Source organism: Emys orbicularis, chromosome 8 (assembly GCF_028017835.1).
Source record: "Emys orbicularis isolate rEmyOrb1 chromosome 8, rEmyOrb1.hap1, whole genome shotgun sequence".
NCBI classification, from domain to species: Eukaryota; Metazoa; Chordata; order Testudines; family Emydidae; genus Emys; species Emys orbicularis.
In genome coordinates, this window is record NC_088690.1 from 106,698,627 (window position 1) to 106,717,264 (window position 18,638).

Below are 18,638 nucleotides of genomic sequence, written 5' to 3' on the forward strand. Positions count from 1 at the left end.
ATACGCAGTGTGAATAAGATTTTGCCTTTTTTCCTATTTACAAAATGGAGTGTATAAACAAAGTAAGAAAATACAAGAGCTTGTTTAAAAAAATGCTACTTTTCTAGAATAGGAGAGAAAATGCCAAGACAGAAAAGTGTGCTCACCTGCACTGTGCACAAACAGCTGTGCCTGATTCCCTAACAGTAGCCCTATCTCCACTACTACAGAACAGAGCAAGACACCCTGAAAGCTTTTTTTTTTTTATAAGAGCTACACAAAAAATTGTGTTGTTGTTGTTGTTTCCCCTTCCTTCTGGGAAGTTAACAAGTGCTATTGAAGGAGCTGTGCGGATTTCATTAATGATGGCACACAAGCAAAATGCATTTCAGCTTAATTAAAAATAGAAGAAAAAAATCTGTTTGCCAAACGGGAACCGAGAAGGTAGCACAGGGGAAAATGCTACTTTCAAGCTGCTAAGAGGTCTTTCTATTACAAACAGGAGAGGAAAAACAAAATCTAAAATGTAAAAAAACCAAAAAACAAAATCAAAGCACCAGAAAGCCAACAGTCACAGTGTCCTTTGAACAGACTTTGTTAAACACTGAAAGTTTGACTTGTCTCTGGATACTTCCAGAATTGGATAAGAAACAAACTTACTAGTCAGTAGTCTCATGGTTACTGAAGAAAACATTTGTCTGTGTTCTCTACCTTTGCTTCCTTCCCTGTTACTCGGGTTTTGGAGACAGATTTCTCTTTCAATAGGAACTGATCTCAGTCTTTTGCTAGAATCATTGCCCATTACGAAAGAATCCCCCATTACCTAAATAAACTGCCATTTCTTGTGAAACCGTTTGGGAATCATTAGGTAAGGGATAGATGATAAGACAGAAAACATCATATTGCCTCTCTCTAAATCCATGGTACGCCCACATCTTGAATACTGTGTGCAGATCTGGTCACCCCATCTCAAAAAAGATATACTGGAATTGGAAAAGGTACAGAAAAGGGCAACAAAAATTATTAGGGTTATGGAACAGCTTCCATATGAGGAGATTAATAAGAATGGGACTTTTCAGCTTGGAAAAGAGACAACTAAGGGGGGGGAGTATGATAGAGGTCTATAAAATCATGACTGGTGTGGAGAAAGTAAATAAGGAAGTGTTATTTACTCCTCATAACACAAGAACTAGGGGTCACCAAATTAAATTTATAGGCAGCAGGTTTAAAACAAACAAAATGAAGTATTTCTTCACAAGTCTCTCGCAGTCGACCTGTGGAACTCTTTGCCAGAGGATGTTGTGAAGGCCAAGACTATAATAGGGTTCAAAAAAGAACTAGTTAAATTCATGGAGGATAGGTTCATCAATGGCTATGAGCCAAGATGAACAGGGATGCAAAACCATGCTCTGAAGTGTCCTTAGCCTCTGTTTGCCAGACGCTGGGAATGAGTGACAGAGGATGGATCACTTGATGATTACTTCTTCTGTTCATTCCCTCTGAAGCACCTGTCATTGGCCACTGTCGGAAGACAGGATACTGGGCTAGATGGACTATTGGTCTGACAGTATGGCTGTTCTTATGTTCTTAGCCTACGGATTAACCTACTGTGGTCAAGAGTCAGGATTCACAACCTGTAAGCACCAGAAACACCCAAAAGCTAAAGACCAAAAGCTTGTAGTCCTTATGCATAAGTGGCTTTTCATTCTAACAGGTTCCCACCTCCCTGAGTGGAATGATGAGGTGACAGGCCTCCTCTGCCTTGCTGGCAAAACAGATATAATTGTTGGAAACAAACATCTGGCCAGGGATGTGCATCTTGTTAAATGGAGTCCACAAGGTGCAGTCTGTATGTCCATCCAGGCGTTCATCCTTGGGCAGCCGGAAGGTGGCACGGTACCAATCATTTTTGGCTCGAGCATCCAGATCTCTGGGGGGGGGGGGGGAGGAGAAAAAGAGAGAAGGGTAATCCCCACACTGGGAGGCATGAATGGCCTCACCCTCCATCCTCAAAATCCTAAGGAAACACCACAACCAAAGGTTCATTCCAGTCACAGCGTGCAGGAGTGCCTCTTATCTTCTTACTGTTCACTTCTCAAACTGAGATATACCACAACACCCACACATTCTCTGGAGCACAAGTACTTAAAAGATAAAACAAGGTTTCTCTCAGGTGCATCTCATAAACATAAAATATACCTTACTCTCGTAGATAAATACTTTGAGGGAAATCATCACAAGGTTGAAACAGACGGATTTAAACGACTGTGCAACCTTCCATCCCAAAACAGTGGTACTATTAAAATTTGTACAATACTTTGAAGATGTAAAATGCTATAAGCGTACCATGATTTTTTAAAAGACCCTCACCTTTTAAAATAAGGAGATCAAAGCAGAGGATTGGGGGGAAATATAGGGATCCTGAAAGCATGCTTCTAAATAGTTGCATTTGGGGAAGGCATGCATTACTGTACCAAAGCAGAAGGCATTGTAGATTAAGTCATCTCCAATAGAAGCAAATTCTGCTTACATGATTATTTTCAGATAGGGATCATTGAAAGTTCAGTCTATGCCTTCATGCACAGGGGAAAAACTGAACTTGTCTAAAAAATAGATGAATTGTACTCAGGGAAAAAAATGAGCATAGCTACAAGAGGGGAATGTCAGAGATTATGTAGCACCTAAAGTAATCAAGCCTTGATTCAGATTTGGGCCTCAGGTGCTAATCAATATCACCAAATAATGTACACCCATTCTTTGACTCTCCTGCTCCCACCTTCCCCGTCCCCATTTCCACTGCTGGAAGAGACACACACCTTTTGAGTGCAGAGATGTTCTTTAGAGGCTTGCTGGGCTTGGGAAGGGACTTGTCCTCCAGGAAGCCCTCGTTGTCCAATAGCTGTCGCATGGCGATATTAGCCAGCTGTTCCATCAGCTTGAAGGTCTCATTGATGTTGAGGAACATGGAGAAGTAAAGCTCGCTATCCCTGGTACTCACTTTAATGCACTCAGGGAACAGCAGTGTGGCGTTTTTTTCCAGCTGTGTCACGTCCACCCACTGGACTACCAGGGTCACTAAGGAAGCACCCAAAGTAAACCCACCAATTACAACGTGATGCAAAACACACACAGCCAGTAGGAGAGAAGTCAAAGTAGCAAGCAAGACTTGGTATTTCTTTTCCCATTCTTGGGCAATTTTTTTTTCTTCCTAAGAGCTTCACCATAAAGGAAGCACCGTCTGAGAATAACTGGCCTATGAAACAATACTGGATCCCACCTGAATGTTGCTGAATCAGTGCATACTCCTAATTATATCTTCTCAGGTTTTCATATCTCATCCATAGCAGATAACTACGGGCAACAGAGTAACTCCTGAGGCAAATGCCATCAAGAGCTGAAAACTCCAATAAAGAACCCCAAACAGGACTACATTAATGCGAACTAGGAACCTTTTAGTTTTCGCTCGCAGTGTCCACATGGGGGAGTTACAGTGCAGCACTTGTATGTGCACTGTTCACTCCCCCATATTCTGAACTGCAGGGCAGTTCAGACATAGCCACAGGCTTCTAGATCACTTTAGGTGCTTTTGAGAATTCTACCCATAAAGTCATGAGAAAGCTAGATGACAAGTGTAAGTGGGAAACTGAAGGCTGTGTGCTGCGGCTAAAAGAGGATTTCCATGGGGAAAAAAAAAATTAAAACAGCCAAAAAAGCCCACACCAATGATCAACTATATCAAGGGGGAAGTGGCAGACAAGAGCACACAGCAAGCTGATAACTTACCTTCTTTGCCCAGCAGGAAGGAGTAGAAACAGAGGTGATTGACAGTCAGATACAGCCAGCCCTGCCTTGGAACACGCCCTTTCCAATAGCTGCAAGAATAGTAATTGACTAGCTTCTCCACCTCAGGCATTCCAAACTGTTTCCGCATCTTGAGTTCAGCCTCCTTAAATTTACCTGGATCCTCTTCACCCTGGGGCTGCTGATTCTTGTTCTCTTCAGCAATAATGCCCTGAAGGGAGAGGAGAGGATGATGGAAAGTGGAAAAATCAATGCTGCCTTCACTTACAGTGTTAAAGTAGCACAATCTCAGAGATAGAGAGGAAGAACATGGCAAGGGAATCCACATCAGATCCAGGTTAAAGGCAAAACAGAGACGGTTAATAAGAACAACAAACCAGGCAGCTTGGAATCCTGTTAAAGGTGAACCTATGCCTGAACACACACTTAAAGCTAGTGTCCATAAATAACATTTCAGTGTCCTTCTCCTGACTGGCCTGGTAACTCAGAGTTAGCACTCTATACTGCCATGCAGGAGACCTGAGGTCAATTCCTGGTACTGCTGAAGAGTGAGCATGCTCCCTAGAGGGCTTGGAGTTCCGCAGACAGCACCAATGGGCACTAAAGACAGCTCTGTCCTAATCTGTTTAACCAGAAGGAAAGGACTGACAGTAACCCAAGAGTTGTGGGAAACAGGCAAGGAACCTGACAGAGATACAAAGGAGTCTCAAGAAAAAAAATTTCAGTCACAACTAACAATGATGTCTTAATGTTTTGTTTTCTAGATTACAGTAACAAGTCACTCCTACTTTATGGAGATTTTTATCTCCCCTTTCAATACCATCTAAAAAAAACCTACCATTGACTTACAGTGACACTGTGGGTCTGATTTTCAGAGACAACAAGCAACTACAACTTACATAACTTCAATGGGAATTGCATATCCTAAGGACCTCAGAAAAATAGACCCTATCAGCCTTGATAGGTTAAAATAGAAAGAGTTCTCCTTGACAATGGTCCACAACTTGCACTTCCTACCCTGAAAATAAAGCATTTCCCCCCCTTTAAAAAATTCAAATTCAACAGCTAAGATGCTGAAAAAGAAGCTGCCTCTGTGTTACCAATATCCAGAAACATACACCAATTTGTGACTCAAAAATGTGTGCTATTATCATATTTCTATTAGAAGGATTTTTTGGGAACATTCACAGATCTATTTTAAGGATAGGATGACTTTAAAAATAGATCAGTTTCTTAGCTTATCAGTGCGTACAGTGTCCTTTTCAGCAAGCACAGATGCCCTTCTCTGTTAGAGTCAGCAGCCTTGATGGCAGAGCCACTGCCTGGGTAGTGCTACTGTTTCCAAGTTGCCCACTTTAGTTATTTCTTGCTCTTATCACCTCCATCTCTCTAGAGGATGGATCATCACATTAGCTCCTAGCATCATTCTCAAATCTACAGTCTAGTTTTTAAACAGCTTGATTTTCAATTTTTAGAAATGTGAACACAACTGTATCTATGGCTGCACCTACAACTATGCCTCCATCTACCGAACCAAAGTATGGATAACATATTCCACCCTAGACTTCAGGCAAAGGCCGAAATAAGTCAGGGGAGCTTTGCACTGCTTCCAAAGCTTAACTTTGGGCACTACCAGGACAGCAAAATCCAGAGTTAAAGGCCCTTCACCAAAAATGCCAGCAACCCATTTGGATCTAGGGACTGACAGTGAAGGTACATCAGCCAAGTTCAACTGTTGCTATAAAACACAAGAGAAGAGGAAGTCTCAGAAAATGAGGACCCAGATCATCTAGGGAATTAATAATCTATATCAACATGCTGAGACAAAAGCACTGTTTCTGACAATCTCAGGCTGTCTTTATTACTATAATATTCCTAGTGAGAAACTGTCAAGCATTCAGAGATCTGGTCCATCCACCTCCTTCACGGTCTCTACTAATTGGGCAACAGCTGACTCTACCCTCATCACACCAGGGGGGCAAGATTACTTACTAAGTATCCCCCCAAAAAAATCAAAGGCCCCACCCACTTACAGTTCAGACTGATTCTTTCTTAGTTAACCCCTCAACCAGCAGAGATGCTAGTGTTTGTTTGAAACAGAGCACCGTGGGAATTAGGATACAGTCACCTTACACCAGAGACAGATTCTGGATAGTCCTAGCAGGGGAAAGTGCATTGTTTACAGGCTAGAATTATCTGGTGACAAACATGGGGGAGGCCAGACAGTGAAATGTGGTCCTCTTGCAATGTGCCAAAGATACAGCTCATTGGGATAATGTCAGACGGGCAGCAGGTTTTAGTGAGTTACTGCACCAGAAGAATTCTCAAAGGCAGGTTGCTCTTTGCGATCTGCTCTTGTCACATGATTTCTACTGCAGTATGTATTAATCCTGAGCTATTGCAGCAATAACATAGTACTGATAAAATAGTATAAGTTATATGAAGATCTGAAGCATACCTATGTCCAGAGAAGGGTGAAGATGGAAATATCTATAGGGAATTTTTTCCCCCCTCCAAAAGGTAAAAAAATCTCACCACCACCTCCCCATGACCTGCAGGGAAACATGTGCCCCTTACATGTATCTTGCCCTTGACAAAAGTGGTGATGTCGTCCTCATTATCAAAGATGGAGAGAGTCTGCAGCAAGTTATTCTCTAGCCATTCCCAATGCTTTGTGATCTCCTTACGAGATGAGCCTAACAGGGGGACAAACAGGAAATAGTCAGAACACCATTCTTCTTGCAAGTTCACAGTAGAAAGTCAATAAAAGCATCACCGCAGATAACAGTGGGCAGGGCACCTGTAACCAGTCAACTACACCCATGCTATGGAGTCATTTAAAAAAAATATATATTGAAAGTCAAACTGTTGTTGCCACTGCCAGGTCCTCCTAGTGGCGACAAGCAGCACTTTCTATTGACAGCCACGCACACTATAGGTCAGCCTGCCTGCAAGTGTACAACAAGTCCTATTTTCCCCCAAATCACACAGCTTGGAAAGGTTTTCTTAATTCTTAATTAGTATTTTACACCCTACAGAATATTAGGAAAACTTTATACAAACTAATTTCAGAACAATAGGACTTGCTGGATCCCTGCAGTTTGACGCTATTCTCCAATGCTGTGCATGACTGCCAGGAGAGAGCAGATGGACCTGAAATAAACAAACAAGGCAAACGTGAAACATTCCCATTTGCAACGCTGCTGTGCTGTTTATTTGGGATGTTTGGCACAATTTATTTCTTTCAAAAGAAGCTTGTTTGTCAATCACTTTAATGCTACATCAACAAGTTTCAAGTTTTAAAATCCTCTTTCATGCTGGAGCAAATTAGGAGGAGGGGACATTTCTACAGAAAGGGTAGCTGGCCTGTGGTTTTGTTCCTTTAGCTATTTATTTCAGAAATTTACATTTTAGTAAGAGATTTCTCCCTTTCCACCCAGGCTCAACTTTGCATTCAAGTCAGAACCATGGAGTAATGGAAATGGTTATATCAGGTATTCATTGTTATAACTTCAGAGCAGTATGAAAGCACAGAAGATAGACGGAAGCCTTCACAGAAAAACTAAGAACTTCGGTAGTTAGCAGATAAAGTAAGAAATATAATGAAATGCAAGTGAAAGATGAATCCATTTATGTTTAAGTCTAAAATGTTTGTAAACTTCCTCCTCAATTAAATTCCAGTAAGTTCTAAAATCCTACTTCAACTATGTACAGGACTCACTCCAAATTGAAAACAGTATAGAAATGGGATTCCTAAAAATGTGTAGGTGAACATTTCAATTGCTTTAATGACACAGCATCCATCCTACCAAGCAATTTCTATGCAGGCATAGAAGCCCCTGCACCAGGGCTGATGAAAGAAAGGAGGAGAAGGGGCGACAAGGGAAGATACAAAGCTCCCTGAAGCTCTTACTCTACACAAGGTTTATTTCTTACCTTGTTAAGAGGCAACGTTGGCAACAAATGAGTCACAGCTGAAAGGTCTATAGTTGGACACCTAACAATGAAACTACCCCATCTTGTCTGTGGTTACACAAACCAAAATAACCCCAAGATCTGAAACCAGAAACTAGAATCAGCAATAAATATTTCTGCCTCAGGGGACCATGAATTGTGTCTTCACTAGGTCAATGGAGTATAGACAAATATACACAAAGTCAGGAGAAAAGAAGAAGTTTACCTGTAGCCTAACTTTAGTCATTGATACATGTTTTCAAACTAAAAGGATCACACAATCTTAAAGGACTTATTCTAAAGGCACCTAAGTATCTGCTTGGTGCTTTGGACTTGGAGGAAGCATAGTGTTTATAGCATGGGAATGAATCTGGAATTCTGTTTTTTTCCCTTAATTATTGTTTGAGATCTTTCTATGAAAGACACTAGAGTCATGCAGAGTATTATTGTTCCATATGTACCACTATGTTACAAGAATGTTAGGACTTTACAGTTAATCACTCAATAGTCAAGGAGGACAAAAGCTGAGGTTGCATATACAACTATAACTCTATCCACTCATATTTATACAATATAACACAAGCTGTAAACGCACAATCACATGATATTTCTATCTCAACTAGAGCACCTTATACATACTATTTTTACAACCTTAAATACACATATGTAATAACATTTTGTAATTTTGTTCATTCTTTTTTCTTACATCAATATAAAAACCCAGTAAATAAAGATAAGTGTTCTCTGTAAAGTATATATTTTAATAATTTTATAAGCAACCAAATACTTGCTATATATTTCCTTTTAGCGCACAAAACTGCATTCCTTAGAGGTACACCTCTACCTCGATATAACACTGTCCTCGGGAGCCAAAAAATCTTACCGCGTTATAGGTGAAACTGCGTTATATCAAACTTGCTTTGATCCGCTGGAGTGCGCAGCGCAGCCCCGCCCCTCCGGAGCGCTGCTTTACCGCGTTATATCAGAATTTGTGTTATATCGGGTAGCGTTATATCGGGGTAGAGGTGTAATTCAAGGATTAAAGTAGTTAACTAAGAAGCTAATTGTGACCCTGATAGACCAGCTCAGGCCAGAGCCATAGGCCAATTCACTTGTGCGTGAATATCAAAGGAGTTAAATGGATTAGTATATATTTAGGCAGAACAGGGCAGAATAACTGAACGAGAAGACTGAGATCCCCAGAATTATTCTGGGTAGCCCTGGAAAAGACTTTTGGGAAACTGGCAGTCTATTACATCACTGCCACCATTTGGAGTTACAAACTATGGTTTACCTGCTTTAAGCTCTCAATAACTCTAATTCCTTTTCTTAGCTAATAAACCTTTAGTTAGTTTACTAAAGAATTGGCTGCCAGTGTTGTCTCTGGTGTAAGATCCAGACTACCAATTGATCTGGGGGTAAGTGACTTTGGGACTAGGAGAAACCTGATGTGGTGTGATTTTTGGTTTTAATAACCTTTTATCACAAAGTTCAGTTTGCCTGCATGGCGAGATAGGCTGGAGAGGCTAAGGGAACTGACTGTGACTCCATGGTAAGACTGCTACAATGATCCAGGAGTTCACATTTTTTACGAGCTTGGTGAAATCTAATTCTAGAACATACCACCAGGGTTGGGGTGTCTGCCTTTGTTTTCTGACAGTCTGCCCTGAGATAGTCACTCACAGTGGTTAGGCACTCCAGACAGCGTGATACTAATGTTGTTGCCCATGCACTTTACATTCTTCCTTAGGTGCAAGGCTCCATGCATAATGAGATTCTGAGGCTAGTTGCACCATTTACTGTTGTCACATTGCTATATAAATCCCAATTTGCATCATGTACACCCATAAAAATGCTGCTTCCTTCTGCTCTGAGTTTCTCACCCACCATTCTGCTTTCATGCTTTCTTCCTGTGTCTTCTTCCCCACAAATGGGAGTTGATGGGTTTCTGTGGAGGAATGCAGCAGTTCTAAGCTTCTCCTCTCCTGTAGGCTTTAAGCAGCTCTACAGGAGAGACTGCGTGGCCATCTGGAGGAAGGAGGGGAACAGGGGCAGAAACTGATATTTGTGGGATCAGAGGGAGATTATTTTTAGGCTCACATTTTACTTCCCTTCAGCAAAGATTTCCCATCATACACTGGTCAATCTGACCCAAAAGGTTGAATTGAATACAATTTTCTCCTCATCAGTGGGTAGGACCGAAATCCTCTCAATAACCAAACTTCTCTATCAGATATTAAAAGGGCACATTATCCAACTCATACCTGGCCTTGTGCAGTAAGGAATGCTAAGATTCCAGTACAGCAATGGTGCTTTACAAGTACAAGGGATGCACATGATATGTGGGGCTGGAGTTCTGATTACATTTTGTTAAAGGAAAAATCACGCACTAATTAGTCTGGAAAGGACTGAGCCATGACAATATAGCAAATAGATAATCCTGGGTATTGATTAGCACCCTGAATAACCTTCATTTCCCCATTTTTGTACATGTTCCCATGTTGTGCTTTGCTACCAATGAGTACATCAGAGCTCTGCCACAGGAGTCCTTGGTAAACCCAGTTAAATTATCCAAATTATTGCTCCTGCATACATACACGCACACCTCAGAGGAGGGAGAATCCACACAACCCCTGAAGAAATTAAAGCTCTCGCTGAGAGTTCACTGGACCTCAGATTTTGGAGCTCAGCCAGTTTTAGCAACCCATATTGCTTGGAAGTTTGATTTAAGAGCTGTCAAGGTTCTTAATGAAATTGGTTCACCTATTATCATCACAAAAAAGTTGTGGACACATTAAAAATCCACAACTCCTGTGAGAGTTGTAACATTCAGCCTTAGTATAACTGACCGTTTGAATGGTGCAATGATATGTATGTAGCCACTTGCCATTAATCACAGTAGTACCTACCACACGCCACTGCCCAATAGATTTGCGAGTCCTGAGTCTGGTGCAGGATCCGGTAAGGGGCAACTCTAGCACTGGAATCCAAAACCACATCAAGGGTTCCCACAAGCAGACCTAGGAAACAAAAGATTTGAAGATAAACAAAGTGAGCCATTGATAAGAGAGTTGGGATAAGGAGAAATGTAGCCTCAAATGGATGGTGGAAGCAATATGCATGACCCCTTGGCATTCCTAGGGGACAGGTGAGCAATGGTGTCTCAGTCTTGGAAGAGGGTGTGGTAAACATCCAGTCATAGGAGCAAACAAACTATCTGTACTGAATAGCTACAGCTCACTGTTAATAACTTCATAGTTAAGGCTGCAACCAGATGTCCATTATAAGCCACAAGGTGACACTCTCCCTTTAAACTTTCTTTGGAAGGAGATGTTCCTATGAAAGTGTTTGTAATTAACACACAGGAAAGAACTTTTCTGGAGATATTCAAGTCTAAGATAAATACTTTTCAAATGGCAAGCACTCAAACCATAAACCCTCTTTGAAAAATATAAATAAAGATTTTAGGGATAGAGACCAGTTCCCAACACAGAGAATGCTTTTGGGTAGTTCCGGAGAGTTTTCATTGATGTACCTAAAACATTATTAAAAGAACCAAAAGTTATAGACCCTACAGATTTCATATTCTTATAAAATGAGGAGAGATTTTAAGGATGACAAAATCCAAAAATAATACAGCAGAGGATTTTTGTAGGCCACAGCTTTCAGTGCCACCTTTGCAAACAGCAGGTAAGATGATACATTCAACCAAAGTAGAACCAAATAGAGAGAAATATCTGAGCAAATACTAGCAAAAGCTGATGCTCGCAGGTCTCAGTGACATTTCTAGAAGGCAAATTTGATTTAATCACTTCTTAAATTAGCAATTTAGATGGAAGTGGGGTCAGATCGCACAAGCAGAGAAGTCTTTGGTATGAACAGTATGAAACTGTACTAAAATAAGGAAAGTACTTTTGGAACTAAATATTGATAATACTAGGGATAGCAGCCAGAAAGGGGGGCGGGGGGAATGAAACCCATTTGGTTGTTTGTTAAACTGATGCTAAATCTAAATGTTAAAGGTGATCCTCTTTCTATCAGAAGATGTTACAGAATTCCCTTGCAGGTTACAGAGGGATCAGGAGCCTAACAACTTCCCTCTCTCCTATCACAAAGAAAGAATGAATCCTCAGGCTGCAAGGCAAAAGAAAACTTCCTTTTCTTGACTTAGACTCCCACCCAAAGGATGTGGAAGGACTTTGCCACAATTCAAAAAAGCTCATAAGCACATGCTTAGTTCCATCCCTATTAAGAACACTTAAGCACATGTTTAAAGTTAAGTTCTTGCTTCTATGTTGTCCTGAATATGGATGCTTTCCTGAATTGGTGACTTTATGCTGATCAAAAGACATTTTATGGAGTTTTCACTTCCTCCTAACTTCAGAGTGAAATTTCAAGCCAAAACATTTATCTTCTGGGATATAAAAATCAGCAAATCATTTTTAAAAAAATGATTGAAGAGGATAAAGTGAAACTCTCCGAGAACTTTGATACTGATTCAAAAGATTGGATAATGGTTAAATTTTATTTCCCTCAATGCTACTAAATATCACTAAACTGGTTTATCACTTATTCTATTACATATAACCAGTACAAGAGGCTTCAGTGTTTATATTTTTATACTATTCATTTTTGATAGCTGTCAGTCTCCCAAGCAATATATACAAGAGTACTGAAAGAAATGTAAAAAAACCCCCCAAAACTAGAGACAAGGATCATTTAAACACAAATTCTAAATTAGCACCTGCAAGCTCTATATTTGGAAACACAGTTAATGGAAATTGTTTTGGGTAATTTTTTAATCTGCTGATCACTAGATACAAATTTGTAGCGCTAACGAGGCCAATGCAATCAAGGTGGACATCGCCCATTTCCAACAGTTGACAAGAAGGTGTGAATATCAGCAGAGGAAAAATTACTTTTTGTAGTGACCCATCTACTCACAGTCTTTATTCAGGCCTAATTTGATGGTGTCCAGTTTGCAAATTAATTCCAGTTCTGCAGTTTCTCATTGGAGTCTGTTTTTGAAGTTTTTTTGTTGAAGAATTGCCACTTTTAAGTCTGTTATTGAGTGTCCAGGGAGACTGAAGTGCTCTCCTACTGTTTTTTGAATGTTACAATTCTTGATGTCTGATTTGTGTCCATTTATTCTTTTGCGTAGAGACTGTCCGGTTTGGCCAATGTACATGGCAGTGCATGTACTGAGAGTGGATGGATCACTACAAAAAGTAATTTTCCCTCTGCTGATACTCATACCTTCTTGTCAACTGTTGGAAATGGGTGATGTCCACCTTGATTGCATTGACCTCGTTAGCACTACAAAAGTAATCAACTGTTGAGAATAGGCCACTTCCACCTCAATTGAATTGGCCTTGTTAGCACTGACCCCCCCACTTGGTAAGGCAACTCCCATCTTTTCATATATATACTGCTTCCTGTATTTTTCACTCTGTGCATCTGTTGAAGTGGGTTTTAGGCCACGAAAGCTTATGCCCAAATAAATCTGTTAGTCTCTAAGGTGCCACAAGGACTTCTCGTTGTTTAATCTCGTGTCTCAGTTCCCCATCTGTAAAATGTAGATAACAATACTTCCGTTCTCCTACCCTTTGTCTGTCTTGTCTACTGAGGCCCTGATCCTGCAAGTGACAGGAAAGAGTAGACCATTAGGTTCACACATGCTATCAATTGCAAGATTAGAGCCTTATCCTATAAGCTTTTTGGGGCACGGACAGTTTCTTACAGTGCATACATACAGTACCTAGCACAATGGGTGCCTGATTTTGGTGTAGATGCTTTGCACATATTTGTACAAATTGGTTAACAGAATATTAGTTTTTAAAATAAAAACTACTTTCTCTAAATACTTGCCATGATTGAGTGCCAAGTGTGTATGATTTACACATGGCATATTGGACTGAAAACATTAAATGCTATTGTGCTCAAACTTTTAAGGGCACAAGTACTTAACTGACTCAGTCATAACCCTATGTTCTTCTACTCCCCCAAAACATTAAGACGCACTGAACAAGGACAGTGCCTACTTGTAGCTTCTAGAGGTCTAGGACTTCAAAGACAGCCACTATCCTTTTTAGATGTTAAAAAAAAGTTTGCACTGGAACCAAATTGGCTTGTAGGTTCAGTCACTTAATTGCTCTAGTTTAAATGTTAAAACTTTCAGGAGATCCACAGCACCAGAGAATCATCTCTTCTTATAGCTTCTTTTTGAAAACAGGAAATTGCAGCATAAAAAAAATTATAATTAAGATTATTCAAATAACTGATATACACTACATAAATAGAATAAAAAACCCTTGCCTTTAAAAATTGTGGAAAAATGCACAACTACAGCAATTTATGTAAATATTACATCATCTTATATTGAGTACATTTGATTAACAAGTGTTGACATGTAAAAACTGACTATACATTTCACAAACTAGCTTAAATGTGACCTATACATTTTGCAATATTTACATAACTAATTCTGCATTTCCCATAATGAAAGTTGTATGTATTCTATTAAGAGATGTTTTGAAAGTGTTTGCAAACATTGGTTTTTGATCACAGTTAAACCCTTTATGATCACTTCCCTCACTACACTTTATACCCAAATCTGGCACACAAATAAAATGAATAATTCTCACTGACCAGCAAACAACTTCAATTTTGCCACTGTAAGAAAATATTCATAACTATAAAGTCTAAACCAACTGCATCCATCACAAAACACTCTCTCATACGTGCACATTAAAACTATAATACCTTTCTCATACTCATATAAAGGTTGCCAATCATACAAATCCACAAAAAGGAAGATACACCTCTACCCCAATATAACGCTGTCCTCGGGAGCCAAAAAATCTTATAGTTGAAACCGCGTTATATCGAACTTGCTTTGATCCGCCGGAGTGTGCAGCTCCGCCCCCCGGAGCGCTGCTTTACCGCGTTCTATCCGAATTCGTGTTATATCGGGGTAGAGGTGTACTTTAGCAAGTCAAGACTATATGAATATCATAGAAACAACTATCTTTTCCCATGCAGAAAAAAATAATTCCATCTACTTCTATTATTGTTATTTATATTGTGGTAGCTTCTAGAAGCCCCAGTCATGACCCCATTGCAGTAAGGCCGTGTACAAACAGAACAAAAGGATGGTCCCTGCCCCAGAAAGCTTCTAATCTAAGTATAAGAGACAATGCACGGATACAGACAGAGCAGCACAAGGAAACAATGAGACAATATTGGTCACCATGGCTGGCAGTGGTCACAGCAAACCAGTGGCCTAACCTTTATCATGATTTTTGTAGGTGTTACTGCAAAGGAGAGTTTTAAGGAGGACAATGAAATGGCTTTGTAGATCTTTACAGGGATCTTCTCCCAAGCGTTATCGCCATCACAACATATAGCAGTGACACATGGCAACTTATCAAAAAGATATGCAAAAGTTGGATGCATTTAATCACAAATGTCTGAGAAGAATAGTGGGAATAACATATAGAGATAGGAAGACGAATGAAGAAGTCAGAAAAATTACTGGACAAGGTACCCTCTCTCATAAATAATCTACAAAAGAAGACATCAGTGGCTGGGACATGTGCTGAGAATGGAAAAAGAACCCTTACCAAATGGAATGGAAGCCAGAAAACGCAAGAAGAAAGAGAGGAAGATGGCGAATAACATGGAAACGAACAGTTCTGAACGACATCAAGCACCTGAACATGAAATGGGAAAATGTAGAGAGAAGGGCAGTTGACAGGCCAGGATGGCAAATGTGGGTAGCCCAGTGTGCAGCAAAGCAGGGGATGGACTAAGGTCAGGTCTCCCAAGCCTGAGGCAGGGCAGCAAAAGAGAACGCATAAAGGTGCCTGTTTAGAAATTTAACAAGCCCACGATCCATGCACCTTGGCCTACCTAACTGGGGATGGGGAACAGCCCCTACATGCACACTGGGGATCACTGCTGAGCGCAGGTCATGTCACTATTTGCACGTCAGCCTTGTCGCGCACCAAACACTCGCACCTTCCACGCGAGGGGAGCCAGACCTGGGATCCTTATGGCCACGAATAAGGCAGAGGGATCTCTCCCCATGGGGACCCTGCAGGGCGGCCCCGATAACCCTCGCCCTGCCTAGGATCCTTATGGGCAGGAAAGGGGCGGAGACGGGATCCCTGCCCCAGGCCTGGCGCCCCTCACCCCGTCTGGGGGCGCCCTGCGTTCCCCTCGCCTGTCAGGCCAGCCCCAGGCCCGGCTCCCGCCCCGCCCCCTAAGCTGCAAGCAACCGTAGGAGCACCCCGGCCCCTCACCCGTCAGGCCGCCGCCCTTGCCGTGGCCCCGCCGCCGCTGCAGCAGGAAGAAGGGGTTGGCCCGCTCGGTGACCCAGAGCGCGTTGGCCAGTAGCACCTCCTCGGGGCCCAGCCACATGGTGCCGGCTCCGCTCCGCGCTGGGCCAGGCCGCCGGCTTCGGGCAGGGGGAGCGGGCTGGGCCGGGCCGCGCACTGGCGAGTCGCGGGGCCCGAGCTGAGGAGACGGCCCGAGTCGACTCAGCTCAGCCCGGGCAACCGAGGGGGCGGCGCCCTCTGGCGGCCCGGCCGGCTCACGGCAGCGGCCGCCACCACGTCTCCGCCGGGGGCGGGAAGGGAGTTGGCCCCCTCAGAGCCGCCTCCATCCTCGAGCCCTGGGGAACAGCTCCTCTGCCCCGTGCCGCAGAGACCCTCCCCCCGCCCCCGGGGAACGGACCCCCCCCGTGCCGCAGAAACCCCCCACCCCATTGCCACAGAGACCCTCCTGCGGGGAACAGCCCTTCTGCCCTGTGACACAGACACCATCCTCCCACCCCTTGAGGGGGAATGGCCCCTGTCCCTAATGCCAAGATAGAGATCACCCCCAAGGGAATAGCCCCCAAAGTGCCACACAGAGATTACCCCCTCCTGCCTCCATCCCCTTATAGGGGAATAGCTCTTCCCCCAGTGCCACAACAGAGGTCACCTATGGTTGTGTCAGCTCCACCGCACCCCAGAGAATAGGGAGTCCCCCCCCCCCAGCCTCCAGCTCCTAAGCCCCCTCCTTCCTCCCCTGCTTAATGTTATCTAAGCACTCAAATATTATGATTTAGCCCCCCCCCAAAAAAAAAAAGAATCATGAAGGTTGTTCATAAAATAATCAGGGTCCTTTATACAGTCTTTGCATTCTGGTGCCTGAACCTGTAGGGTGCACTCAGGTCATGTTTTCAGGCTTTTCTCCCTAACCATGAGGGTTAAAAACTTACTTTCTGTGAAACAAAAGCTGAGATTCCCATTGCAATCACAACTCCTGGAGCTGGGGCTTCAAGCAAAATACCAAATATTGTGAGACTCATGACAACATCATGAGAGTTGGCACCACTGGAATAGGACACACCCTCCTTCCCAGTGCTCCCTCCACTCCCCCTGCCAGAGAGCAGGGAGAGCCTTTCCCTCCTCCTGGGGAAACGGGAGTATGCTCTGCACCAAATATAACCCTACTCCCAGGGAGTGACCCTCTGGGAATGGGGGTAATGCTCCCTACCACAGACAAGGAGCATCACTTTTGTGCCACCTGCAGCCTCTGGGCAACAAGAAGCAGCTCCCATGTTCCTTTGGTAAAGGAACCCCTGAGAACGTAGCTTGGAAGGGAACCCTCTGCATTCCACCTACCCCTACAAAGGGATTAGGGAGGGCTCCTCCTCATGCTGCCTTCACCCAGATGGGCCACAAAAAGTGTGCTTCCCCCCAAAACAAACAAGTGTCTCATCTTCCTGTGGGGACAGGTTGTGGTGTTCCTGCCAGCATTTGACAGATGATGGGGAGTATGCATCTTCCCCCATATCATCCATGCCCAGGCCCTTAGGAACATGAAACAGTATTTGCCCAAACATCTCCTGTGCCCCTGAGGAAACAGGAAGCAGCTCTCCCCTGTCCCGCCTAGGGAGGTTATGGAATCTCCATCATGGGAGATTTGTAAGAGCAGGTTAGACAAACACCTGTCAGGAATGGTCTAGATAATACTTAGTCCTGCCACAAGTGCACGGGACTGGACTAGATGACCTCTCAAGGTCCCTTCCAGTGCTATGATTCTATTTTGGACTTCTGTTCTCAGGCTAATGGCTCATGAGGGTAGTCTGAGGACCATGCATAGAGAGGCGGCTTTGAGAGGCACAAAGATGGTGATAACTCCTTATGTGCATTTGAAGGAAGGGGTCAAAGAGGAGATGGCCAAACAGGTTGTGTGGGATAGGAGGGAGCAGCCCAAAACTGGTTTGAGATCATTTAACTGAGTGCCTGGAAGGAGGCCCAGGATTGATAAAGCACAGTTACCATGGACTAGAGGGACAACTTGGTGGGGCAGTGTGGAGACCAAAAGGCTGACATCTTCTGCTGAGGGAGAGACAAGAGGGATGGAGGGAAGGTTTTTCATCGCTCAGTGTCCCTGGTTCCTGGCCTCCTTCCCCTCACATCTACCATCTAGAGCAAGGATTGTCTCCTATTATAGCTCCCTCATACAGTAGCTGGAAGAACAGGGATAGAACCAATAAGCCCTTCAGCCCAGAGGAACAGGAATCATTGCCCTAATTTTTCTCTCCAGTCATCATGTCTCCCCTGGAGGAACCAGGATCAGCCTCTTTGCTCTGCTGACCCCCAAAGCTATCAGCTACAGCCCTCAAGGAAGGAGCCAACAGCAGCTTCATAGCTAGAGTGAGGTTATTTTATATTCATATTTTGGCAAGTTAATTCTGAAAACATGGGTGCCCTTCCCCCCCTCAGTCTTGTTCCTTTCATTTACGGAGTCAGCCTACACAATGTGGTTGCAGCAAGTTACTTTACAAAAGGCATTTGCTGAGCTCGTGCCGATTTCCTCTTTTGAACTTGAATGTCCTTTCCAGCAGAACT

General features: G+C 42.9%; 1 protein-coding gene across 2 annotated transcripts in view; it reads right to left on the reverse strand.

Annotated features, from left to right (window-relative positions):
* The window catches only part of TBC1D9B (TBC1 domain family member 9B), a 43,579-nt gene extending 27,424 nt beyond the window's left edge, over nt 1–16,155 (reverse strand). For both annotated transcript variants that reach the window (XM_065409221.1, XM_065409220.1), the window contains exons 1-6: nt 16,038–16,155; nt 10,644–10,754; nt 6,358–6,476; nt 3,763–3,991; nt 2,796–3,054; nt 1,702–1,909 (exon numbers count right to left, since the gene is read on the reverse strand). In XM_065409221.1, the coding sequence (XP_065265293.1) occupies nt 1,702–1,909; nt 2,796–3,054; nt 3,763–3,991; nt 6,358–6,476; nt 10,644–10,754; nt 16,038–16,155 (1,044 nt within the window). The remainder of the gene's footprint in view (nt 1–1,701; nt 1,910–2,795; nt 3,055–3,762; nt 3,992–6,357; nt 6,477–10,643; nt 10,755–16,037) is intronic.
* Nucleotides 16,156–18,638: the final 2,483 nt, after the last annotated feature.